At 46.6% G+C, this 27678-nt stretch overlaps 1 protein-coding gene and 1 long non-coding RNA gene across 5 annotated transcripts in view; one reads left to right on the top strand and one right to left on the bottom strand.

Moving 5' to 3' along the window:
- Positions 1–902: 902 nt before the first annotated feature.
- Positions 903–11033, top strand: LOC138443844 (uncharacterized). 2 transcript variants are annotated; one of them, XR_011258329.1, is made up of 4 exons: positions 917–996; positions 5055–5330; positions 6882–7103; positions 8726–11028. It is a non-coding gene; the product is annotated as an uncharacterized lncRNA (long non-coding RNA). The 2 variants fall into 2 exon arrangements; XR_011258330.1 differs by lacking the exon at positions 6882–7103 and having other exon boundaries at positions 903–996; positions 8726–11033.
- A 7385-nt stretch (positions 11034–18418) lies between these two features.
- Positions 18419–27678, bottom strand: part of RAD51B (RAD51 paralog B) — a 615635-nt gene continuing 606375 nt past the window's right edge. For 2 of the 3 annotated variants that reach the window (XM_069596890.1, XM_069596888.1), the window contains one exon: positions 24075–24537. In XM_069596890.1, coding sequence (XP_069452991.1) covers positions 24521–24537 — 17 coding nt within the window. In that variant the 3' untranslated portion in view covers positions 24075–24520. Of the gene's footprint in view, positions 19100–24074; positions 24538–27678 lie in introns of those variants that run through there. The other variant, XM_069596889.1, reaches the window with a different exon arrangement.

Here is a 27678-nt window from a genome sequence, read left to right as displayed (position 1 = left end):
AGCAGAGCCTCAGTTACCTTTTGGGATCTCGGTTTTGCTGCTTGTAAAATGGAGGTAATCCCAGTCATCTCAAGGGCAAAGTAATAAAAAGGTATAGATCTCCCAGTGGGTAGTGGGTGGGCGATCAGTAACTCCCAACTGTCTCCCCTCTTTAGGATCTGGCCTCTGGATAAGTCAGGAGATGAGATGCCGCTGTCCTCCGTTCTGTTTCTTCTCCCTGAGGCCCTCTGTCTAGTCCTCATTCATCCACTGTGGAAAGAATGCCAGCTAGTTAAACCAGAGGTTCTGGAACTTTCTCATCTCAGTTTCCCCCAGCACTGCTGGGCAACTACTTCCTCCACACACTCCCTCTTTCCCCCCAAAACCTACAAGGCCTCCATATGACTGTCCTCCTCCATCGCAACCCCCACCACACACACTTCAAACCCATCCCCAAAAAGGAAAAGAAAAAATCCTTCTCAGTCTTTCAAGAAGGAGAACACACTGGAGATGGTTTTGCTTTGCTGCACCCAGCTTCGGAAAAGATCAAACTATGGGTTCCGTGAAGTGCTGGTTCTCCAAAGGGAAGAACCATGAGGCCAGGCAGAGTGGGCTGAGGGTGTCCCAGAGGGACCAATCCAGACAGGACCGACAGGGCTACCCTCATCCCAGATCCACCTAGAAGATGCCCCCACAACACTCCCTGGCAGAATGTCCCTATCCAGCCTGAGAGAAGTACACTAAAGGCATTCACATAGGGTCTTGTCCCGCCCTGATGAGGCTTCTTGCTGTTTCTCAGTTGCCAGGGAGGAGAGCGGATGCAAGGAAACCCTCGAACAGGCACCACGGAGGCCGATGCACTTTAAATTAAGCTTCCACTGTTTACAAGAGGCCGGGCTTCCCACAATTCCCTCGGTGCACGGGGCTTTGAGGCGGTGTGTTTAGCCTGTTTGTTCTTTTAGAAGTGCGCCTGGGAAGCTGGCAGCTATTTGTTTCCGAAAGGTGGGCGCTCATCAGGTGGGTGGTCTTTGCATTTTCTGTGTGCTTTGCTTCCCTTCCTCTTCTTTTCAGGACCGCTGAGGGGTTTACTTTCCCCTGGCCCACAGTGCTCAGAGGTTTGGCTGCACAGCGCATCTGTGCTGGGTTTTCCCACAGGCCCCTGCGAAGGCGGCCCAGTTGTCTTCAGAAAGCCCTGGGCGGCCCCGTGCGGGGGGTGGGGGGGGGGGGGGTTGCGGGGCTGCAGCTGTGGGCCTCCTCCCTTCGGCAGGAGGCTTTGATCAGGTTTTGCGGGGGTTGCAGGCAGCCTGACCTCCCATCTCCAGCGTCTCTCAGGTGGAAAGTTCTGTTCAGCCTGTCTGTGGCTTCAAAGGCTGTCCCTCCTTCGGGCCGGGCCAGGACTGATAATGGTTCTTGTTTTGTTGTCGTGTGATCTCCCGGCAGCCCCCAGCTTTCCATTGACAGGCTTCTGCTTGTTTGCTTGGGCTGCTCTGGCTGAACTCAAACCACCTTTCTGGTTGAGGAAACACATTGACATCCTCTCCCGTTGAGGCTCCTTTGATGGCGCAGATATGGCCGCCAGCCCAGACAAAGGTGACCGAGCCCACTGCAGCCAGGCACCTGGGGAATCAGACCCTGGCACTGGGCAGAGCAGAACGTCTGAGGGGCCATGAGCCCCGCGGGTCCATGAGGAGGAACCCTTGGCCCCGCCCTTCCTGTCTCCTCAGTCCGGGGCTGAAGGAAGGTGATGCTTTCTGCTCCAGTTCCCCCCAGGAATCCAGTCGTGGGGCCTGAAGGCGCTCACCACCCCATGAACACAGGCAGAGCAGAGGGAAGGCCACAAATCCTGGAGCTGACTATGTTTCCTGAGAACTTGAGCAATTCACTGTCTGAGCCGTAGGCACTAGGCCAGCCAAGCTCGGGAAGTTCCTTTTCTGGCCTATTATTTCCAAGGGTTGTGGCCTTACAGCTTCAGTTCTCAGCCCCAGGGGTAAACAACAGCTAATGCAGCCACTCCAGGGCCCACTTCCGGCTCCCCCACCTCCCCAACGCCGCTGACCCTGGGCTCGGCCTCCCAGGGCTGGGCTGGCCGGGGCGAGAGGACGAGGGCTGGACGACCACGGCGGCCGTCAGTGGGTTCTGATGGGGGTGCTGCCTCGCTGAGGGCCGTGCGCCTTACCGTGAGGGCGAGGTTAGGCTGCACACGGCCCTTCGGTTTCCTCATATTTAACGTGAGTGTGGCCAAGGGCAATGGCAGCGGTCAGGAGAGCATCCTTCTTCCCCAGCCTGATAGCACGGAGCTCTTCCTTCCTTTTGATCGTACTCAAAACAACTCCAGCAATAGAACAATGACCTGGGAGGAGGCCGGGGGGGATTTATTATGCTGCTGTCCTGCGGCTCAGCCTCGCCTGACTTTATCTCGCACAGAGGTCTGCCTGGGAGGAAATCTGGCAGGTCCTTGGGTCATCTCTGGGCTCCAGCTCTCTCTTCAACCCAAAGCGCTGGAAGGACAGGGAAGCAGCTGCCCTGTTAGCCACGGCCCTGCCTCAGCCACAGCCAGCAGGGGATCGGTATAGATCCCCTAAACCTCCGACGGGGACTCTGGGAAAGGCATAGGGACTCCAGCCAGACAAGAGGGGGCCCCAGATGTGCCGGGCTGCTCAGGACAGGGCTTATCTAGAGCCTGTCTCTCAGTTGGTTCCCTCTCTTCTTCGTCTTGGCTGGGGAGGGAGTGATGTGGATATGTTCTCTGTGTGTGTGTGTGACTGTCCATCCAGTCTCTCACTTGGCAGAAGCCACTTGGCTAGGGGTTTCATCTCTTTCTCCAGCAAGGTCTGAGAGAAGAAAGCCTTGGGGCCAAGAGGACCAAGATGGGTCTCAGTTGTGACTATATTTGTCCACAATGTGGATATTTTGCTAACCCTCTACTGTTAGCAGGGCTTCCCAGGTGGTGCTAGTGGTAAAGAACCCACCTGCCAATGCGGGAGACATAAGAGATGCAAGTTCGATCACTGGTTCAGGAAAATCCCTTGGAGGAGGACATGGCAACCCACTCCAGTACTCTTGTCTAGAGCATCCTATGGACAGAGGGGCCTGGCGGGCTACAGTCCACGGGGTCGTGAAGAGTTGGGCATGACTGCACGCACCATGCTACTGTTAGCAGAGTCCAAACAGGTTCTCTCAGCAAACACTCTGTCATCCATCACCCAGCTGTAGTGCCAGTGCTGCTAACATTCAGAAGATAAACAAACCGCCTGCCATCATCCAGCTGAGTGCTGCGGGATGTTGCGGGAATCTGGACCCACTGTCTTTGTGGAGCTTGAACCTTTTGTAACGCTGTGGGTCGAGCATAGGTAGACATGGGCTCACTCGGTGAGTGACCTTGAACAGGCTCTAGGACCTCTCAGAACCTCAGTCTCCTCGCCTAGAAGATAGGGATGTGAATGCTAATCTTGTGGGATTATTTTGAGGATTACACAAGATAATGTACGTATCTAGTACGTATTCAACATTCTAGGAGTGTGGTTATTCCTGTTACCACTGTTTCAAACAGGTAGGGAGTATCTCACCTGACCTCCTTAGATTTTGAGTAACTTCTTCAAGTGAGATGTGAGCCCCATGCCCAGCTGCGAGGGCCAGGCATGTGAGGAACAGAAGAGGAAATGAACCTGAAGCATAAAGTTCACCTCAGTCAGCAGCAGCAGATCCAGGACTGAACTTGGTTTTCCAGACCCTTCCACTCTGCAGTCGCTAATTCTCTCTGTGCAGCTCCCCTGTATTAGCTGCAGCAAGTGATAACAAGCCTTATGGCTTAAACAACAGAACTTTATACTTCCACAGTTCTGGAGGCCAGACGTCCAAAGTCAAGGTGTTGGCAGGGTCAGGTTTTTCCCCAGGGGAGGATATGTCCTTGGCTCTGCCAGCTTCACATGGCTCCAGATGCTCCTTGGCCTGTGGCGGCATCACTCCAGTCTGGCCTTCTGTTACAGGGACAATTGTCCCTGGATTTAGCCCACCAGGGTAATCCAGGATGATCTCATCTCAAGATCCCTAACTTAATCACATCTGCAAAGACCCATCTTCCAGAGAAGGTCACATTCACAGGTTCCAGGGATTAGGGTGTGGACATACCTTTTCGGGGGCACCATTAAGCCCACCACACCCACTAACTCTGCAAACTGTCTCATTGGATTATGACTAAAAAGCTAAGAGCTCTCACTTGTGGCTGGGGAGGAGGCTCTCTTCTTTCTAGGCTGACATCACCAGGTTACCATTTGACCCCCTAAAAGGGAGTGTGGCTCATCTTTGAAAGATAACCTGGCTGTTCCTTCTTTCTTTACTGGCAGATAGTGAGGACCATAGTGAGTCCCTCCTGCTCTGTGAAAAACTGAGGACCACCCCAGCTCAACCATACCCAGAGGCAGGGTTCAATTTCAATTCAGAGCTGCATCCTGGGGCCTCCTGTTCTTAGCCAGATACACTGGGGTTTCCAACCTCATTTTGCCTCTGAGGCTTATGAGTGAGCTTAGAAAACCTACTTCCTAATGGTGTGGTGAGTCTCCTTCCCTCCAAATCCCTGGAAGCACTAATTCTCGCTGCGCTCAGGCCCTTCCCCTTTTCTCCTTGCCACCCTCCCGAGGCCCCACACTTATGGAGAACACCCAGGGGACCCACTCTTCTCTTTTCTCAGAGGCCTCCTCAGGCCCTCCTCCCTGGCTCCTCTTCTCCATTTCCTCTTTCAGACCCTTATTCAGCCATGAAGGCCTCTGTCTAATAGAGTATCGTCCCAGGGGTTCAGCCCTCTCAGGAAGGCCTTCCCCCCAGATGGCTGAGACCTCAGCTGCCAGACTGTGAGAAAAAGAAGATTAGAATACTGCAGTATTTTTAACTCTTCCAATCAAATAATACTGATATGTAGATTTAAGGCAGGCCTTGGTTCCTTCTAGGTGGTTTTGAGAAAGAAAGCAGTTTTGTGCCCTTTCCCTCTGAAGAATCAGATTCAGCAGGGGACTCTGCCTTACCTTTCTTCTCAGCAGGTTACTATTAATAATTCTGCTCTCACATCTCTCTCTTTAAAGGTGTTGTTCCTATTTCTGGCTCGCAGATGTTGCTGAGTGGCGTGTGGAGCATTCAGCATTCACAAATGTAGGAGCTCTAAACACTGGATCACAAGCTAACAGTCCCACATGTTTACTGGAAAATGGCCAAGGGTGGAAAAGTCACTGCGACCCTACAATCGTGAGGATAAGTAGGAGTGAAAACTAACTGGAAAGAAGTGAAAGAAGACAGAGTAGACAGTGAAATTCTTCAGTGTGTTCCTTGTTTAGCTGAGAATAACACGGCAAGACAGATGGGTAAGAAGTTCATTAGTCTCTGAACCATCCTTCAGCTTGTCTACCAAGGGTTCCACTTTCTCCCCTTTCCCTGTCCACATGTGTGTGCAGAATCTGTATCTTCACATACAGAGTGTGAGTTCTGTGTACATGGAAAATGGCCCTTTAGACCTGGGAGGGCCTCGTGTCACTTTAGAATGTGACTCCCAGAAGGATAAAATCTGACCTGTGCTGGTGGGAATGTAACACAGTTCAGTCACTGTGGAAAACAATGGCAGTTCCTCCAAAAGTTAAACATAGAATTACTATATGATCCAGCAATTCTACTAACCTCATAGAATTGAAAACAGGTATTTGCTTAAATACATATACACACAAACTCATAGTAGCACTATTCACAACAGCCAAAAGGTAGAAACAGTCCAAATGTCCATCAGTGGATGAATGGATAAACAAAAAGTGGTACATCCATACAATGGAATATTCAGTTCGGTTCAGTTCAGTCACTCAGTCGTGTCCGACTCTTTGAGACCCCCTGAATCACAGCATGCCAGGCCTCCCTGTCCATCACCAACTCCCGGAATTCACCCAAACTCATGTCCATTGAGTCAGTGATGCCATCCAGCCATCCCATCCTCTGTCGTCCCCTTCTCCTCCTGCCCCCAATCCTCCCAGCATCAGAGTCTTTTCCAATGAGTCAACTCTTCACATGAGGTGGCCAAAATACTGGAGTTTCAGCTTCAGCATCAGGCCTTCCAATGAACACCCAGGACTGATCTCCTTGCAGTCCAAGGGACTCTCAAGAGTCTTCTCCAACACCTCAGTTCAAAAGTATCAATTCTTCGGTGCTCAGCTTTCTTCACAGTCCAACTCTCACATCCATACATGACCACCAGAAAAACCATAGCCTTGACTAGATGGACCTTTGTTGGCAAAGTAATATCTCTGCTTTTGAATATGCTGTCTAGATTGGTCATAACTTTCCTTCTAAGGAGTAAGCGTCTTTTAATTTCATGGCTGCAATCACCATCTGCAGTGATTTTGGAGCCCCCCAAGATAAAGTCTGACACTGCTTCCACTGTTTCCCCATCTATTTCCCATGAAGTGATGGGACCGGATGCCATGATCTTCATTTTCTGAATGTCGATGGAATATTACACGGCCATAAAAAGGAATGAAGTATTGATTCATGCTATAATAAGGATGAACCTCAAAAACATGCTAGTTAAAGGAGCCAGACACAAAAAGTCACACTCTATATGATTCAGTTTATATGAAATATCTAGAAGAGGTATATCCAGAGAGACAGAACACAGATTGGTGTTTTTTGGGAGCTGGAGGAAGGCTGATTGGGGAGCACTACCTAATGGGTATGGGGTTTCCTTTCAGGGTGATGAAAATCTTTGGGAACCAGACAGAGGTGGTGGTTGTACACAAAATTGTGAAGGTACTAATTGCCACTTAATTGTTCACTTTAAAATGGTTATACTATGTGAATTTCACCTTGATAAAAATTTAAAATGTGGGGGAAAAAAAGAGAAAGAAAACTCAAAGCTGACCTTTGTGTTCCAGGCACACACCCCAGGCACTGCTCTCATTTTCACTTCATAGTGCCTTCCTGGGCAGACCTGTGTGCCCATTTTCAGTGCCAAGGCACCCAGTTGGCTTAGGGTGCAGATTACCGTCAGCCTTGCTCTTGATCCCACTTCGGAGACACATCCTGTAAAATGCCGTGACTAAAGCTGAGTCTGCATAGAGGCAAGCAAACGTTCTGGCAGAAAACAATGGGTGCAGGTGAGAACACCTTCATAGCCAGACTGTTGTTTCACAATATTTGGGTTCTGTGGCGGTAAAATGGCCTTTCCAAACAAGATGAATGGGCTTGTATATTTCTTTGTCTTTAAGAATTTCTACAGGCTGCAAAGAAGAAAAAGAACAAAAGTGGCATACAGCTAGAAAAACATATTTAAGGCCTGCCTAAAGCACACAAAGCCCGTCTAGGACTCTTTGAAACTGTTGTTTGCTGAAGTTAGGAAGTAGAAAGTTCATGCTCCTATTACATTTGCTCCAACTCTGAGAAATACGAAGAGACCTTTCAGTTTTGTGCTTTTAGGACAGAGGAGATTTGGGACGTAAGAGGAGAAAAACGCCTATGAGGAGAACCGGGGGCACAGGGAGTTCTCCCTGCTAACTGGGGCAGAAAGTTGTAAGTCTGATGACTGAACAGTCACTCAGTCGCTCACTCAGCATGGGCCTGACCTGCACCAGCAGACAGCGGGTCAGGATACTAGCTGGAGCAGCCGGAGGAGCCCCAGGCCCTGGCCTTCCTGCCTTTGCAGCTCAGTGAGAGAGTAGGGGTGGGCACCCTGGGAATGTCATGAGCACAGTGCTCAGACAGAAGCAGAGGGCCGTGAGAGCTCCAGAGTCGCTGCCTGGGGTGATAGGAAAGGCCTCCCAGCATGGTGACATATGAACCCACAGTCGAACAGGACTGCAGTAGGGGACGAGCATTTCAGGCAGGTAAGCACAGCATCTGTGTTGGTCCAAAAGCCAGGAAAACAGGTGGCCCCTCTGGGATTCTGGGAACCTGGCATTTAGAAGGCTGGGGAGGGCTGCAGAGAGGAAGGGAGGCTGTCCAGGCAGGTCAGAGCCAGGCTAGGAAGAGCCTTGCATTTGACCCAGTTCTTTCTGCTGACTTTTTCCTTTTCCTAAGAACAGCAGCCAGATATTTATCATAAGGCATTCCCTTTAATCCTCTCAATAGCCCCTTTACACAGATGAAGACACTGAGGCTCAAAAAGGTTAAGCAATATCCCTAAGAGGGCTGCACACATCACTGGGATGTATAAGGTGTAAAGAAATGCCCTGCATAGCTGAGCAGTTAGCACGGTGGAGGCAGGGAGGAGAATGGTTCAGGCAGGGCTCTAACTGCATGTGAAATATTTCATTTCTTAAGCTGGGTGTGGGTCAGTGTTGCTCCTTAAGCCTTTCTGTATGTGCGAAATTTTCCTAATGACTTTTCAAGTATTGGGGTAGCTTCAGTGTTGGAAAGCTTGCAGTGCATGCAGGCTGAGGAGCTCTTGGAAGCACAAGAGCTGCCCTTTCATGTTCCAATGCCTGCTGAGCTTCCCACTGTGTGGCATGTAAGTCGCTATGTTTTTATTCCCCTTGCCAAGGTCTCAGTGGCAACATTTGTACAGAAAAAAGGACAAGGAGGAGGTTTGACCCTCCTGGCCCTTGGGCAGATGGTTACTGGGACTGAATGTTTCCCAGGGAAGGATGCAGGAGGCGAGAGGAATGAGTCTAAGCTCCACTTTTTGTCCTTGGGGACGGTTTATACCCTGCTTGATGGTTATGTTCTGAGTTCTTTTTCAAGTGAATTTCCCTTCAGTTACACTGTTTGCTTTTCCTGCTAGTGCATCCTGCCCCCTCCAGTGCAGACTCCAGGAGGAGACCCAGCCCCTGCCTTCCTGATGTGCACAGCTTAGAACAAGAGCCGTCTGCCCATCGGACATCCTTACCATTTCCAGCTATTGAGTGTAATCAGGTGTGCCAGGATCTGATTTCAAAGCCCAAAGCAAAGGCACTCTGAAGAATCCTTTCTCCCTGTTGCTACGGTGGGAGACACGGGGGACTGAACAAACAGGATGTGCTGAGAGCACCACAGAGCACTGCCTTGGCAAGACGGGAGGATGGGATGCAGGGCTGGGATAGACGGTCTGTGAGCTGGGGCACTGGCATGTATGGCAAGTCATGCCCAAGAGAAACAAGAGCAAGATGAACAAACACCCTGATCCATCTGACAGCCTCTCTGGATGGTTTTTGATACACAGTCGCACTCTTCCTGGGTCCAGGGAGTTACTGAATCCCTGCCCTACTAGAAGATTCCGACTCTGGCCATTTGCAGAGAATGTTGGTATTTTGGAAACTAGAACTCGCCATGCTTTGTAGGGTAGGAGAGGAGTGGAGCTCAGGGGTTCACAGCAAGTCAGGCCTGATGTGGGGCGCAAGTAGGGAAGCTGCAATGGGTGCCGTCCAATGTTTTGGACCTGGTGAATCCATTGGTTTCTCTCTTTTATCCCAGACTCTGATTTTATCCCAGACTGCTGATTGGACTTGGTAACTTACATCTAGTAAACTCTCTCAATCATGAATTTGAAAGAGTACAAAATCATTTCAGAGAACAAAATCCTTCTTAAAATGATACGGGCCCAGGGAAAATTTCAGTACTTTCTCCTCTTCTTCCCACTGGCTATGTTTTTACATAGGAGAAGTCAGAGATTAAAACAAGTGTTCATCAAGATCAAGAGGGGAAGCAACTTACACTGGGAGAAAGGGGGTGTCCCTGGAGATAGACTGATGCCCTTGCCAGTGGCACAACTTAGTATCTGCATCTGGTGCACCATCTTCAGAGATCCCATCACTGCTGGCTTCAGCCGGGGACACTTGGAACGTTGCCTACAGGCTCTTCTGCTTCTTACAGTTACTGGGGGATGCACCTGGCATTTCATGGATGAGGCAGGAAGGACAAAGTCCCCTAGTACACAGGAGAGTCCCACACAACTGAAGAACTACTCCAGCCTTTTACTAATAGCAGGCATGGCTTTCAGCAATAGTGAAGAAAGAAAAATCCAGCTAAGGGTGGGTTATGGAAAGCACAGTGAACATGTGAGTTACAAATGATTTCTGTTTATGCAAAAAGATGACATGATTGGAGCTTTTCCTTAGTGTGGCCAGAGCGGAAATGGAATGTGAGGTCCTTGGGGGAATACTAGCTGTATCATATGCACTAACTAGGGCTGTGTTTTTGAAGGGGGCAAAGGGAAGCCAGCAGATACCATCCAGATTTTTCTTAAAGGGAGAGATGTGAAATCCATCATTCTACTCATAAGCAAAGGACCCTCAGAAAGAATTTGAATTCTAGGAAGATTTTAAGCACAAACACAATGTCGTTCAAAACTTGATTTATGATTCAAGATGAACCACTGCTAACACTGGGGTTACCAAGCCACAGAGGGTGAGACAGGCAGGCCAATTAATCAAAAGGTGGCAGGAGCCTCCTCCAGGTGAGTTAATATACAAAGGGAAGACAGGAGCCAGGTGGAGAAGAGAAAGCCAAGAAGAAGGAAATACCCATTCCCTCATCTCCTGGTGTGGCCAGGAGACTGATCTGCTTGAGGGGAGCCTGGAGGGCTGATCTAACTTGAATTCTCCCTCAGAACCACTGTGGCTGGAGCTTGTCTAAGTAGAACTGAAACCCTTGCTCTAGATTCCACACATATGTGTTAATATGTGATGTTTACTTTGCTCTCTCTGACTTCACTCTGTATGGCAGTCTCTAGGCCCATCCGTGTCTCTACAAATGACGCATTCTGTTCCTTTGTGCGGCTGAGTAATATTCCATTGGAAATACACGCCACATCTTCTTTACCCCTGCCTCTGTCAATGGATATTTAGGTTGTTTCCAATCCTGGCTATTGTAAATGGTGCTGCCGTGAACACTGGGATAGCACGTGCCAAATAGATGGCTAGTGGGCACCTGCTCTAAAGCACGGAAGCTCAGCTCAGTGCTCTGTGAGGACCTAGATGGGTGGGAGGGAGGTCCAAGAGGGAACGGATAGATGCATGTATGTAGCTGATCTACTTTGTTGTAGAAAGCAGAAACTAACAACATTGTAAAGCAATTATACACCAACAATAAAATAAAATAAAAAAGAAACCCTTGCTTTGTCCCTCACTAATTGTATGATCTAAACCTGAACTTTGGTCCCTCACTTGAAAAATGGGTTAATAGTACCGCCCCAGAGAGTTGTTAGGGAAATAAGTGAGCATTTATTGAGCACCTAATAGGTGCCAGGACTGGTATATGGTACCATAGTGCCAGTGGTCAGACGGCTGATAGTTTTGTGAGATCACTTATGTAGTGAGTTGAGCGTAGACACTGCCCAGCACACAGTAGCTATTCAACAAACGCCCAGAAAAATGTATTTTCCAGTCTAAAATCATCATAGTTATGTTGTGTGAAAAAAAGGAAAAATAGATAAGTAAGGCTTGGCTGAGTGGTGAAGGCAGCAAAGACCCATTCCTGGGATCCTTGTCCCTGCCCTGCTACCCGTCCAATTCCTTTATAACTCTACCAACCTGGCATCTGTTTGTACCAACCTGTTTGTGCCAGGCCTTTGGACTTGACATGGCACTTTGTATCTTACACATGGGTTTTACATAGGAGGGAATGTCAGAAGTTTTCAAACCTCCTCATTAGAGCAAGAAATATTCCACAGAGAGCCTGCAGAGATGGTGGAGGAGATTTTGAGCTCATATTCCCTTCAACTGGAGTAGCCCTTCTTGGTCTGCTTTATACCCTGGACCTCTGTGAAAGATCCAACCTATTTATTGAGGGTCCTTAATGTGCCTGACACTGCTCAAGGTGCTTAGGACACAATCAAAGATGCCTGCCCATCAGGGCTTAAATTATAGCGGGGAAGACACACAATGAATGGTTAACATAGTGAGTTATTTGTCCTGTTGCATGGTGATGAGTGCTTAGGGAAAGCACAGGTAGAACAGGATGGGGGTAGGGACAGTGGGCTGCAGCTTAAACTGGGTAGGTCTCATGGAGAAGATGACATTTTGGCAAAAACCAAGCAGTCAGAGAGTCATGCCAGAATCTGGGGAAAGAGGTGTGGGCATCAGCTACAGACTGTCTGGGGAAAGAGCATTCAGACAAAGGGTTCGGAGTTGCAGGGACCCCAAGGGGAAGGGTTCCTGGTAACTGGAGAAAGGGCTTGCAGACCTGGGTGGCTGCAGCAGGTAAGCCGGGGGCGGGGGGGAGCTTTGAGATAGGACACCAGGTACTTCTGGGCACGTGGGGCTTTAAGGACAGGGGAGAGACTTTGCTTCCAGTCTCAGTGAAAAGGGAGCCACTTTGGAGTTTTGAGCAGAAGAATAACATGACCTGATTTATCTTAAAGCCGGAGGATGGGTCAGTGTAGTAACCCTGGTTCAGATCACACGGTAGGCTGGAAAATCACCTGTTTGCCTACTTGCTAACCCTCATGGGTCCCTCAGGCTGAAAATGAGACAGATTGTCTCTGTAACCATTTTACACATTGGGAAATTGTGACTCAGGGAGGTCACATGCATTCACTGAGGTCACAGAGTTGGAAGGTGGCAGTCTAGAAACTAAAGTCCTATAGCTTTCTCTGAGTTACTCTTGGCAGGTCGCTGGGCACCAGGATCTGTCTGCTCCACGGTGTCCACATAAGTTTGTTGTGTCCTTGACGACTCTTTTGGTCGCAGGAAAAAGACCATGTGGGACTACAGTAGCCCCTGCTAATCTGCAGAGAATGTAAATTTAAGACCCCCAGTGCCTGAACCGGGGAAAGTACTGAACCCAGTATATCATATACCTTTTCAAGTCAAGAAATTTCACCTTTTCACTTGAAGGAAGCACTTCACTGCTTCTCTCTGGCACAACCAAAGTGCCAGTATCACTGCTCTTGCACTTTGGGGCCATTATTAAGTAAAATAAGGGTCACTTGAACACAAGCACTGTGATACAGTCAATCTGATAACCCAGAAGGTTCAGTTCAGTTCAGTTCAGTCGCTCAGTCGTGTCTGACTTTTTGTGACCCCATGAATTGCAGCACACCAGGCCTCCCTGTCCATCACCAACTCCCAGAGTTTACCCAAACTCACCTCCATCGAGTTGGTGATGCCATCTAGCCATCCCATCCTCTGTTGTCCCTTTCTCCTCCTGTCCCCAATCCCTCCCAGCATCAGAGTCTTTTCCAATGAGTCAACTCTTTGCATGAGGTGGCCAAAGTATTGGAGTTTCAGCTTCAGCATCAATCCCTCCAGTGAACACCCAGGACTGATCTCCTTTAGGATGGACTGGTTGGATCTCCTTGCAGTCCAAGGGACTCTCAAGAGTCTTCTCCAGCTCCACAGTTCAAAAGCATCAATTCTTTGGTGCTCAGCTTTCTTCACAGTCCATCTCTCACATCCATATATGACCACTGGAAAAACCATAGCCTTGACTAGATGGGACCTTTATTGGCAAAGTAATGTCTCTGTTTTTTAATATGCTGTCTAGGTTGGTCATAACTTTCCTTCCAAGGAGTAAGCATCTTTACTAAGAGACTAATGGGTGGGTAGAGCATACAGTATAGATACGCTGGACAAAGAGATGATTCATGTCTAGGGCCGGATGGAGCTCAACAGTGCAAGATTGCATCACGCAGAAGGGCATGCAATTTAAAACTTAGGAACTGTTTATTTCGGAGATTTTCCAGTTAGTATTTCTGGGCCATGGTTGATGGTGGGTAACTGAAAGCATAGAATGTGAAACCATGGAAAAGGAGGGACTACTGTAATTTGCTTTTCAAAATCGGTATTTTACTTAATTGAAAAATCCAGTTTTCCCTTTAGGCTTTCAAGTCTGCCTTACAAATCTTACTTTATTCTCATTAGACATCGTAGATGCTCAATAAAAGTCTGTGGGTGATGTCCTCACATTTCAAATATCCTTTCTTGACTGATGCCTCAACAATGCACCCAATATATTCTACATCCCACTTTGTACATCCTGCAGTAAATCACGCCAGAAAGGAAGAGAGAGCCTGCTGGCAGCCTGGGGTGGAGGTGCCACCGGGCCAGATGGAACTGATGAAAGGAGGGAGGGGGAGCTCTGGGGTCCAGGCTCAGGGGCGACTTCCTGCCAGGCCTTGTGCTGCGGCTCAGGCCACCAGGGACAGGAGACTCCAGAGACCCCTGAATGAAGGAAGAAAGGGAAATGCTTTCCCTATTCCCTCTCTTCCTTCTTATCCTGACTCTGGAAAAGTATGTGGGAGGACAGAGTGGCAGGCTGGTTTTGCTTTCTGCTATGTTGATTAACAAGGGGCAGCTTTGCAGCAAAGAGCTGCCTCCAGTAGTCCCTCTCAGCTCTTCTACTTCCTTTGCTCTCCCCTCTGCCTCTCAGGACTCCAGCCCTCCCCTCCCTTACCTCCCCTCCCTGGTTCTTTGGGTCTCAGAGCTCTCAGCCTCTCCCCCCTCCACATTTCCCTCCAAACCCCACGCTCTTTGTTGCTGAATTCAAGGTTCTCAATACAATAAAGCTTTGATGATTTGCCTCAATTGAGGAGGAATGTCAGCTTAAATGAATGAGGGTCTGAATAATAGAATTTTAAAGCAAGGTTTAGTTGCTTTCGTGTTGGAAGGCATCCTTTCCAGGGTAGAAGCTTTTGCATTTACATGCAGTTAAGAGCTCATGTTGAGAAATGGGGCAATGTGTCTTAGAGACCCTTTTACGTGCTTCAACAGAAGAGCCCTTTATAATTGGCATATACTTTCTTTGAATGTTTCTGCTCCTCAAGCCTTTCATTTTTAGTGACCAACATTTCTTATATCGCCATGATTTTACTGGGCTTCTCACACATCCGCCACAGTTTCATCACCTAAATCCTTTATGACAGACATTTGTACGCTAAAAGCCTCTTTAGACATTTTAAGTTTTCAATTACACAAGCAATACATGAATATGTTCATGTATAAAACCTTAAAAATAACAACAAAAAAACCAGACCCTTAAAAACAACAATAAATAAAAACCTTATAAGTAATGAAAAAGTTTCTGTGTCCTGGATTATAATACCACTATCATTAAGATGGTACTAATGTATCATCTCTAATAAGCAATCCCTCACAAAAACCACTTCTCTGGACCCTATCTAACAAAAGGGATCATCTGCATCTGATTGGGTTTTACTTTCTTGCAAAATATGAAGAGTCTCTGAGGGAGTTAAAACTCCCAGTCTCTCCCATTCAGCACCATTAAGCCCAACTCCTCCCCCCAACCCCATTTCCTTACTGCATCTTTGTCACATTCCATTCCTACATCCTGCCAGGAATGCTCACGAAGATGAATGTTAACAAAGATTAAATCTAGATAAGTATACTTGGGTGTTCATAGACTGTTTCCTCTATGTTGCTGAATGTTTTAAAATGTCATAAAATAAGAAAAACTCACCAAATTCTAAGAACAGCAATATGGCCAAGTGACCCTTGAAAGAAAAGGAAGACCAGATCCAGTCACCACTGTCCTCCTCCTCCTCCTCCTAGGGATTCCCATGCCTGTGTGGCGCAAGGCTGAGTCTCACTTATAGGTACTGTAACAAAAATTATGCATGGTGTGTTTCTTAGTAATGTTCACACTTTTGTAAATCCTTTCATTTACATTTATTTCCTTTGGGGCACGGGTAAGGCAAACATGGTCTGCATTTTACAGATGAGGAAACCAAGAGGTTTATTGATACTACCTAATAATACTGGCTCCGTTATTAGTTTCTTATTAGGAAGCAGGCATTCTTCTAGGCATCTACATGTATTAACTGATTTCATTCTCATAAAACCTCTGAGTTACATGCATAATTTGCCCAAGATTACAAAGCTAGTAAGTGGTGGGCTCTAATATGAACCCAACAGTACTCTTGACCCTGAGCTCTTAAACACCTACATCCTCATGTGATGACATTATAGATGTCTTTCTAGTATTCTGAGAATGGAAATCTGCCAGCCTCCAGGGTTCAATTAGACTGTAAATGTGTTTATTTGACCCACAGTATTTTATAATTTTTGAATTACTTTCCATAATGTAAAGATTTATTTAAAGAAAAATGTCATCTGAAGATCCAGAATTCTGGCTTCCCTTGAAAAATCAGAAGTTCTGGCAACATTATCTCCTTTAAAAGGAGGTAATTAAGGTTAAATGAGGTCATAAGAGGAGACCCTAATCCAAGGTGTCCTTACAAGAGGAGGAAGAGACACTAGGAGTGCACGTAAAGAAAGGCCACATGAGAACTCAGCATGAAGGCATCCATCTGCAAGCCAAGGAGAAAGGCCCCGGGAGAAACCAAAGCACCTGGTACCTCGAGCTTGGACTTCTAGCTTCCAGAGCTGGGAGAAAATAACTTTCTGCTGTTTAAGCTCTTCTGTGGTATTCTGTTATGGCAGCCTTAGCAGACGAAGACAGCAAGGAATTGTTTTCCATGCACCCCCCGCCCATCTGTTCTGCCTCCCCAGCCCCTGGCCCCTTTGCTCAGCACAGGTAATCACCTAACACCTAAGGGCATTTGGATCAGTTATTAAAAGGAGTGGTCAGAAGCCCAAGAAGTTCTGTTACTTCTGCAGGGTGCAAACACCACCATCAGATGGTCTGGGAGGGTGGGGAAAGGGCTGGGAAGAGGCCACTACCAGCGAGATGCACTCAGGGCATTTTGCTAAACTTGAAATGGGGAGATGCTGCCTGAAGTACACAGCATGAGGAGACTTGGGAGCTGAGATGTGGGGTATTAGCAAAACTCAAGGTGGGTTAAGGCACATTAAGAGTTATAGGTCCATCCAGCTATTACAGGTCCATCCAGGCCATTGCTTGGGTTTAGCAAACTGTTTTTGTCTGCAGAGTCTGAATTAAGCTTAAACAGAGTGATGGTCAGAATAATTACTGCAGAACTGGTTTCATCTTAAGCTTTCCTATGGGTCTCCTCCAGGTGTTCTAGTTAGAGAAGCTTATATTTTTAACACAAAGATGGGTGGTTGTTTGCTGATTAACCCCAGAGGGGCCTGGAGAACTGGGAGAAAGCCAAACTGGCTTCTGCTCCATCTTTGCATCAACTTTCAAGCTGTTAGAGTAGTAATGACTGTGGAGGGGGGATGATGGGAGGGAGAGACATCAGACAAACCCCAGTTGGGCCCTCAGATCCCAGGGGACAACCAATAGCAAGAGACTTCAAACCCAGATTTCAAATGGAATAAGCAGAGATCTGGAAGTGATCCAGTGAAACTGGCTCTGGAATCTCATAGCAACAGGTTTAGAAACACCATTACCACCACCTCCTCTGCCATCTTAGATTCCTAGGGAAACTGCAATTTTGTTGTTGTTCAGTCGCTCAGTGGTGTCTGACCCCATGGACTGCAGCACCCCAGGCTTCCTTGTCCATCACCGACTCCTGGAGCTTGCTCAAACTCATGTCCATTGAGTCGGTGATGCCATCCAATCATCTCATCCTCTGTCAACCCCTTCTCCTGCCTTCAATCTTTCTCAACATCAGGATCTTTTCTAATGAGTCAGCTCTTCACATCAGTGGTCAAAGAACTGGAGCTTCAGTTTCAGCATCAGTCCCCTCAATGAATATTCAGGACTGATTTCCTTTAGGATTGATTGGTTTGACCTCCTTGCAGACTAGGGGACTCTCAAGAGTCTTCTCCAACACCAGAGTTCAAATTTTAGTCAGTAGATAATAGTGTCAGTCATAGGACAAGGGGTGACCTGTGTTTTAATCAACAGTAACATACTCAGAGCTCAGGAGAGAGCAGGAAAATACAGGGTTGTCTAGATTTCCCTGGAATTCATTTCTAGCTTCATGTCCACTGAAAGGAATATGGAAATACTGAAAGTTGAATGTAGATGGTTTGGGTTGGGTTTTTATCATCTGATGAGGGACAAAGGGAATAGTCTATAACGAATAAAAGGTGAAGCTCAGTATCACAAGTCAATTTTCTCCCTAGTCCCTCTTGATGCATGGAATTTAGCCAAGCACAGTTTCTCTGACTCAGCTGAAATAGGGCAACACTACACATGCCCAGTCCTCCACAAGCATCAGGAAGATTTGTGAAAACTGCCAATGCAGAGCTTTGTGCATCTTGGGAGGACACAATTGGCAAAGACCTTATTTGAACAGAGTCCTTCATTTGTGTTCTAACCCTTAGTTTGAAAGTAAATTGTTTGGCATTCACTATTCAAGGATCTGAGATCAGGGCTCCCTGAAGCCTAGGTGGGGCCGGGGAAAGGCAAGGATCTGGGGTGGGGACTTGGAATGCTATGGTTCACCCAAGTATTCTACGGTTCATCATCAGGGGTCAGAAGGTCTGGAGGACTAGTTGAGCCAGAATACCTTCCCTCTCTGTTTGGTCAGCCTTCTTTAGTGGACATTTTTTTTTTTTTTTTGGCTTCTGCAGATGTCTGGTTTTGGGGAGAGGGAAATTGCTGTAAAGACTGGGAGAAAGAGGAAAGTGGTGCTTCTGGTGAAAGTGTGCTTCTGGTGGGAATGAGATTTTCTTTAACTAAGAAAGGATTTTGTTTCCATTCCTCCTTCCGTATCACACCTCCTCCAATTTTCCTTCTATTCTCACATACATGTTAAGATCTCTTCCTTCCATCCCAGTCATACACCTCTGCGGCTGGGTACTTTCACAGAAGAAGCAGAATACAGAAGTCAGGTGTATGTGCACGCATGCTACGTTGCTTCAGTCATGTCCAGCTCTTTGTGACCCTGTGGACTGTAGCCCGCCAGGCTCCTCTGACCATGGGATTCTCCAGGCAAGAATACAGGAGTGGGTAGCCATCTCCTCCTCCAGAGGATCTTCCCGACCCAGGGATCGAATTCACATCTCTTATGTCTCCTGCTTTGGCAGGTGCATTCTTTACCAACAGAACCACCTGGGAAGCTAGAAGTCAGGGGTGGGGGATGAGCTATTGTGGGGGACCAGGCTGTGATGCGGGGGGTGTCTATGGTGATAAGAAGGGGAGATAGAAGAAAGAGAGAGAATGAGAATCTGCACAGCAGTCTGGTTAAGGGTACCAACAGTGGACTATGGTTCACCATTCCTGTCCCACTCTCCATGGTCTCTCTAATGGAGTTGCCTTGGCCATCTCTGCTACTGCTATGCAGCCATGCTCTCAGCTCCTCCTTCAGCCCACAGGAGACTGGCTGGCTAGTGACCAACGATGTTATCTGAGAAAAAACAATAAGATGAGTCCACGTCAATCATATTTTCCCCTAGGAATTCCAACTACTAAATACCAAGGAAAAATGCCAACAGACTTGGAGTTGAAAGGCTGAGGTGGACAGAGAGGAGCTCAAGAGATCAGGACGAGCATATGCCAGCTGAAGTTCTGAATCAGCAGAACTGTAGTATGCAGGGCATGTCTGCTGGGAGAGAGTTGCCTTGGGCATGTATGCAGAGAGAAGCAGAGACTCTAAGGTAATGAAGCCCAAGCGTTGCCTTTGCTCCTCAAGGTTTTCCAATTCCAAATCCCTTGTACCCTTAACAACATCTGTTCCCTTTTACATGAGTAACTGAGTTTCTTCTCAATGGAAAGAGCTTAACTATAATCGTTTGCTCAAGTTCTTGTAAGTAAGCTGAAATTGAATTATTATCTGAATACATTTGCTTTGGGGAAAAGAAGTAGGTTGGTTCCCTTCGCAAACATGAACTACCACTCCGGCTTACTTGGAAGCATCTTGTGTTCTTGAGATTAGGTTTTAGGCAGGAAATGGTGTGACCCATTTTCTCCTTTTGTTCTTCTGATGTCAGAGCAAGTCAAAACTACATTTCAGTCCTGAAGAAAGGAGATCTTGGCATCTACAAAAAACTGGTTTAGTCTAAGAAAGGTAGGACCTTTTAAAGTTACTAAGATCCATGTCAACAAGTCTCTCTAAGGGAAGCTTCAAAAGCACACATTTTTACTTAGTTCAAAAGAGCAGAGAGGTGTGGCAGCCATATTGGTTCACCAGCGAGATCTCGTGAATCATTTCTCATCTCGGATTTCAGGGCTCAGGAGGGCTAAACTGGAAGGAAAACTGAGAGCAGCTCTTGTCAATAGGAGACCGCAGCCATTATGTCCACAGCCTCTTGGAAATGTCCCCCAGCAAGGCTGCCATCAGCACTTGACTGAAAACACATGCACGCAGCCTGCTCAGAGCAGGAATTCATTATTGGAAGAATAATAAGGGAAAGTTTCTTTTTTCTTCTCTTCTCTGCTGCTGGGAAAGCTGCTTTCTGGAAAAATCACAGGGCTTAGAGGGAATTTGAATCATGTCTGGTAACAAGGGACGGAATGGAGGCAGAAGGGCACATTTCCAGAAGTCTTTTCATACCAAAGCATGATGGTCCTGGGCAATTTAAGGTGAGTCGTTCTGTCTTAGATATTTAAATTGGGCCATAGCTGCCTTTAACCCATTATCCTTTCCCAGAGTTATTAGTATCGATAGCTTAAGGGAAAAGAACCCAAAATTAATTGATTTTCCCTTGCTACTCCTCTTTTTCAAAAAGGTCACCATTTTGTGGACTAAAATGGGCTACAAAATTATTTGGTCTTCAGTTCTCAACCCTACCCCATAAGTCTTTGCTAAATGCCCAGTAATCCAAGGGAAAGGAACAAGGGGTGGATGTGAAGGAAGGAGACGTTTACCACTTGCTGGGTCTAGAGTATGTGTCAGGCATTGCAAGTGTTTACCAACCTCCAGTTCTCCTTTCCTTCCCAATACAGTCGAGGTTCCCAGCTCCTTGGAGTTGGGGACGGGTGGATGCATGATTACTTGGCCATGAAAGTGATTATGTGTTGTTTCTTGGAAGAGGCACCTAATTGCTAATATACAACACCTCCCCTCACTGGCAAATGTGAAATGCATGTTGATACTGAATTGAATAATTGAATCATCACACAGAGGACAGCCTCCTGGGAGGGTCTCTCAGTTATACACAGACATGGTTTTAAGTCACTGAGATTTCAGGGAGTTGCTTTCAGTAACAAAAGCAAGTCTGTCCTGACTTGGGCCCACTATTGATTGGTCTTCTCTCCTCCAGGTTCTGTTTGGAGTTCTGGAGCACTTGTGCTACATCTGAATCCCACCTTCACTGAAATTCAGAGAAGTAGGCCATGTGCTTTCTCTCCCACTTAGGCTATTCATCTGAGAGGAGTGATGGACTGTTTCGCTCCATCTGCGCAAAAGTGGCCTCTGCTGAATTCTGTAATGGAATATAAAGACGTTGCTCTCATAGGCATCAGACAAAAGTGATGGTGATAGTATTAAAACCAAAGCTTAGGGAAAAAATGACACTCCCAAGTGGTTCTAAGATCACGATTTTTGAGGTCAGAATCTGATATTTTGCACTTCCTCTTACTTTCATTCCCCTCTCCTCCATTACCTAATCCTCATTGCCAATCTCCAGAATTCTCATTTGGCAATCCTGGGTTTGCAGGACAAACTTCTACAATCCTATTTCCGGGATTTGTTCACAACATCAAACTAAAAGACAGTAGGCATAGAGATTGGTACTTCTGGGTTAATTCAAAAGTGTTCACTCCATGGGCTGACAGGGACCACGCACTTCTGAATCTTCACCAGGACTACAGCACATCAACAGAGCAGGTAGGATGCTAGCACACTTAGGAAGACAAAAGTTGGACTTTGCCTTACATATGTATAGCTACATACATCCCAAGAAATTACTGTATTACATCCAAGTTCAATAAAAGTAAGTAATAATACAAGATGCTTCACTAGCATTCCATGAGTGGTACCAGTTTGGCAGATTTTCAGCTCAGGAGTGCCACCTGTGTCTTCTTCCTTGTGAATATTTCCTGGGGCAGCTTTCCTATGCATGTCTCCCCATTTTTAATAAAAAGAGAAGAAGGCAGTGACAGATCCTCTACCATATTCTCTGCAGTCACTTCTCCTGGAAGATCCAACTACCAGTCCTGCTCTGATGATTCTTTTATTTGAATAAAAGAATTCTTTTATTTACTGATTCTTTTACTGAATTCCTACTATGTGTACAATATTGTGCTCAGTATGTTAGTGAGGGTGACTAAGAAAGGTTGTAACAGATATGAACAGAAAGAGTACAGGGGTGAGGGGAAAGAGGGGAAGAAGCAAGACTGCCAGGGTTCAAATCCACATTCCATCACGTTCTAGCAAGAGACAACTTTTCTTGCCTCATCCCTCATCTTTGAAGAAGGAATGACCTAAAGTCCTACCATGTGAGACTGTGAGGCGGTAAGATAAGCAGATGCAACTACAGTGTGTGTGTGTGTGTGTGTGTGTGTGTGTGTGTGACACACACAGCAACACTGAGTGTTGGGACGATGCAGACAGTGCTTAGGTCCTTCCCTGGCAGCTTAGTTTGTGATGAAAGCCCTGGTGGACCTTGGAGCAGGAGAGCACAGGGATTGGTTTGTCTGTCAATCACTGAGCAGAGAGCACTGTCTTACTGTTTTCTGGGGTCAAAAAAAAAAAAAAGGCCTCAGGCTTCCCTGGTGGTCCAGTGGTTAAGAATTCGCCTGCCAATGGAGGGGACATGGGTTCGATTCCTGATCTGGAAACTAAGATCCCACATACCATGGGGCAACTAAGCTCATGCGCACATCTACTAAAGCCCCTGCACCTAGATCCCGTGCTCCACAAGAGAAGTCATTCAAGTGAGAAGCCTGCACACCACAACTAGAGAGTGTTCCCTGCTCACTGCAACCAGGGAAAGCCTGCACACAGCAATGAAGACCCAGCACAGCCAAAAATTGAAAAGAGAAAAAAAAAAGAGTGACCTCAAGTAGGAAGCTATTTAATCTTTAACATTTGGGATTGAGATACGTTTTCCTCATTCCTTTCTCAGACATTCCTAAGTGCCCTGTTTAATGTGTGAACTGCTTAGCTTTTCTTTCTTGGTGGACAGTGAAAGTGCAGAGAGAGCGAATTAATAGTTACAGAGAACAAAATATCTTTCTCAACTTCCCAAATAGTCCCTGGCTGTTTCAAATTAGTCAGCTCATCTTCAAGAATTCATAGGAAATGTACATTGAATCAGCTGCAAAAACTCAGCTTGGTTTTCACAAATGTTCTGTTGAAGACCACAAGCTCTCCAAAGGCCCCTCGCTCTGAAGGAGACAGATGACCACAGTCTGGAAACTCAGAATCCTCCACCTCTTCCAGGTCCAGCAAAATCTTTCTCACTCTCCAGTGCCCAGTGCCTTGTTTGCTCTCCAGGAATATCTTCCTTGATTCACTCCAGCTGCATAAAATGTCCTTCCTTTGCCCTTTCAGGCTGTGACTTGGGCGTACATCTACAATGTCAACTTTATTTTATTCTGCTTTATATTATAGCTGGGAGTACATGAGTCATTTCCATTCCTCATAATACACATAACCTATGTTTCTGAGCTTTGCCTTAGCATTTGGTACGTGTTCAACAAATGCTGAGTTTTGTTAAAAGACTTTGTCATTTAACCATTCTTTGCTGATCAGGTACCTACTTTATGTACGACACTCTGTTGGGCATTGATGTCAGACATGAGATAGGACAAAACTTGATTCTAGCACCCAAGGCATTTATAAACTTCTGAAGGGGAAGCAGATACAGAGTGATTTTATAGAGGACAGCCTGAGTGTCAGCAACAAGTTGGGGGAAAGAGGTCCCAAGGCCAAAGGCTGGGAAGATTTGATGCCTGGCTTTGAAGGGGCTGAACCCCCCAGCTTTGATGCTTCATTTGGAAACCTCATGCAGTGCGAGGAGTAGGCTGGGTCTTCTGCTGAAAATGACTAAATTATCCTATGGGTCACCAATTGATTGATTTGCTCATTGACTGGCCCAGCCTTAGGCTTTAAATATAAAGAAATCATTTCATCCTTTATTAAACACTGCATGAATCTCACTCTTTGTCCTGCAGGGCTCTACACAATATACCAGTGAAACTTGAATTTACACCACAATACATGTACCACTAATGACCTTCCAAATGCCACTAATACCATACGTGTCCTGCTTCTCAGTTGGATCCGAACCTGTCAGTGAATTCTGAGCCCACTGACCTCCCTTTGACACAAGAGCAGACCCCCACGCCCATGCCCTCCCTCAGCCTCCCTCATCCTTCCAAGATTTCATTTCTGAATCAGTTACTCTTTGGAGACCCCAATTCCTTTACACCTAGTCTTTTTATTTGATGGACAATACTTTATTCGGAAATGTTCCCTCCTGTAATTACAAATCCTGTTAGTCCTCCTCCTCCTCTCCCCAGGGGGATTGTGGGCTTTAATTAATTAATGTGGTTAAACCGCTTTGAGGTGCCTGGTTGAAAGGTGCTATATAAGTGCAAATTATTATTATTATGGCTGTTGCCATCCCATGGCGGCAAAGCCTTCAGCCCCAAGCATCTAGAGACCTGAACAAAGGCCTCTTCATCTTCACCTTCCCTGCTAGGTCTGAGATGGCTGGCTCAATGGTAAAGGGGTGGGGGGGCAAATCTGTTACCATCTCAACAGCAATCAACTAATTAATCCCCATTATGTTGGCTTCCGTTTCCTTCTTCCAAGCAGCCCGGTCCTGTTTCATTTCACAAATCATGCCCCCATCAGCTCGAGACAAAGGTCATAGTGTCCCTATGGCCTCTGTTGGTCTAAAGGGAAAAAAAAGAAGAGAGGGAGAGAAAGAATGTTTGAAAAACCATCGCTGTCATGAAATGCACTAGCTTCTCACCAGCAGCCTAAATAAATTTCTCCTTCTGGTGGCAGTCCTCTGACATGTGTACCTATCTATCTATTACACAGGGAGCCAATGGCTTCGTAAACCAGAGACACCCAGAAACTCAGCACAGGTGTGGGCTAAGGCCCCACAGCCCTGGCTAGACTGCCGATAGCTGTGAACAAAAGGGGAGCCTTTCTGGGCAGGGTGGGAAGAGGTCATCCAGAGACGCGGGAGCCCCCCTTCAGCTTCCTCTACTGCCCCCAGGTTTTCCCCTGAGAAAGCCAGCTGCCATCTGCAGCCAGGAAGCCCTCACAAAGGCTGGGGGCTGTGACTTAGATGTTTTGTGCTACACCTAGCACACCCCAGCCCTGAACAAATGCCGAGGGCTTCCACCGCGATGGGAGCCATTGAAAACAGCCCTGGCGGGGGTGGGGGGGACCTGGCCTCTCGAGGGGATGCTGCTGACCAAAATGCTGCTTACAAGGTTGTGCCTCAGACCCTTTGTTAGCGTGGACGTGGGCGAGCCTCAGGGGGTCATGTCTTCATCTGCCTCCATTTATCCTCCCTATTGAAGGGCTCCTTCAGGACATCGGTCAGTCTCTGTGGGAAGTGATTTGGAGAGCAACAAAGGAACTTGGGCCCTTTGGGGGGGCCTTCAGAATTCAGTAAACATCTGGACACGGAAGGCCAGGTTCTCAAGCAGTCTAGCTGCGGAGATGTCAAAAGAGAGAAAGAGCTGTGTGTGCAGTGCAGGCTCTCAGTTCTGTGGCGACATTTGTTGTTGAGAAACAGAGACACCCCAGTAGGTATATAGGAAGATTTTTCAAAAGCTCCTCTGTTTGTCAGTTTTTGTGAGTGCAGTGCACTATTTGTCAGTTCTCATGGCATGTGTGAGGAAATAGAAGTTTCACATGGCTAGGGAGCAGCATGTGATGGATGCTCTGATTCTGTGTGGACTATGAATAACCCAAGGTTGCATAAGCCTGTCCTGGGAATTGTTGTTAAGCACTTCTGTTATCCTTGAGCTCTGTAAAGCACTTTCTAGTCAAGGTGATTTGTTGGCTTCTCATCAGGAGCACATTTTAATTGACAAAAAAATGAAGTACTGAGGCTAAGTGATTTACACTTCATCACACGATAAAATTCAGGATCTGAACTCTTGACTCTCAGTGTTCCCTTTATTGTTGAATCAATCCATTTAGAACACATTAGTCAGCATGATTCAACATGAGTCACACGGCACTAATCAGCATTCCCCAGTGTGCCCAAATCTATCCTCAAACAGCAAAAGAAACTGGCCTCTGTCAAGAGACAATGGAAGGCCATTTTCGTCAGTATTCAGGAGCTGACATCCAGTTCAAGTCCCTTGTCCTCTCAGGAACCTTCCTCCGTCATCCCAGATGGAATGAGTCGTATATCCTCTATCTTTTCAGGTCCCATTGTTTAAGCCTTGATAATAGGTGTGGCAGTTTGCTACTTTGTTTTTAAGCTAACTATTTAGATTGTCAACTGCTAAAATACCGGATTTTTTTTTTTTTTTAATCAGCCTCTCTATCCTGAGCACCATGGTTTATATACAATAGATGTTCAAGAAATACCTGCTTACCTGAACTCACTGAAATGGAGCCTAAGCCGTATTCCAGAAAGAACCCCAAGTCCTTCTGGAAGAGGTTTTCAAAGAAAATCAACAACCTGAATTGATTTAACATCTTTGGGTATTATTACCTGGGCATTTTCACAAATGCAAATTGTTAACTCTGCAAAGATAGCTAAAAGGCTTCCCGGGTCCAAAAGTGGAGTATGGATCTATTCTAACCATAGTCCAGGCCTTGGAATAAGTTTTTCTCTATAACCTTATTCAAACTGACATTTTGTTTCATGGTTTTTTTTGAAGGTGGAGACAGAAAAAACATTTTGGGAAAAAAATGTGTTTAGTCTATGACTTTGGAACCAAATTTATACTCTGCTTTGTGCTATAAGCACTAGCTCTTGTTCAAGTATTTTTCTTGAATAGTGCACAATAGCAAAACACGTCCTAAGTTTCTGCTTGACAGAGATTTTGTTTTGGAAGGGGAACCAAGATTTCTGGGTGTTGATCTTTGGTGGCATTGCTGACTGTGATACTCTACGGCTCTGTTTTAGACTCTATTAAAGAATGTCCTGATACCATTTTAAACATACATTTGTTTTTTTAAGAACGGAAAAGAGATTTATCTGAGCCAAACTATTTTCCAGGTAACTCTGAGAAACTGCAATATTTATACTGCATTTGGACCTTATGCAACAAGTCCAGCTCTAGGGTCTGTACTCTTGTACCCTGGGGCCTAATCTCTGCAACTATGCTCCTCTGAACGAAACGTATCATTGAATATGCATCTCCTCTCTCTCTCTCGTGATAATAGAACTCCTCAAATTTGGCTCAGCACATGGCCACTGAGATTAACAACTACATTTTCCAGCCTTACTTTCCATACATCTATAGATTGGCAGAAATAATATGTGTAACTTCTTGTTAATATCCTTAAGGAAGGGGGCTGCCCTTTCCTCCTATTGAATCTCTGCCCCACATAACTCCTGCTGCCTTGATATAGGACATGATAGTGACCCATTTTGGATCATTACAATGAAGGCAGCCTCCCAGGCATGCTGGAGCAACAAGAGAATTGCCAGAGTTTCTGGACTAATATCGGAGAAGGCAATGGCACCCCACTCCAGTACTCTTGCTTGGAAAATCCCACGGACAGAGGAGCCTGGTAGGCTGCAGTCCATGGGGTCTCGAAGAGTCAGACATGACTGAGTGACTTCACTTTCACTTTTCAGTTTCATGCATTGGAGAAGGAAATGGCAACCCACTCCAGCGTTCTTGCCTGGAGAATCCCAGGGACAGCGGAGCCTGGTGGGTTGCCGTCCATGGCGTCACACAGAGTCGGACACGACTGAAGCGACTTAGCGGCAGCAGCAGCTGGACTAATATGTGGGGCTGAGTTGCTACATCAGCTCTGGACTGCATTCTTCCATAATGCTACATGAGAAAGCAGTCAACCTCTACCTTGTACACCACTGTTGATCTAGG

Source organism: Ovis canadensis, chromosome 7, assembly GCF_042477335.2.
Source record: "Ovis canadensis isolate MfBH-ARS-UI-01 breed Bighorn chromosome 7, ARS-UI_OviCan_v2, whole genome shotgun sequence".
NCBI lineage: Eukaryota > Metazoa > Chordata > Mammalia > Artiodactyla > Bovidae > Ovis > Ovis canadensis.
This window is presented reverse-complemented; position numbering and strand designations above follow the sequence as displayed.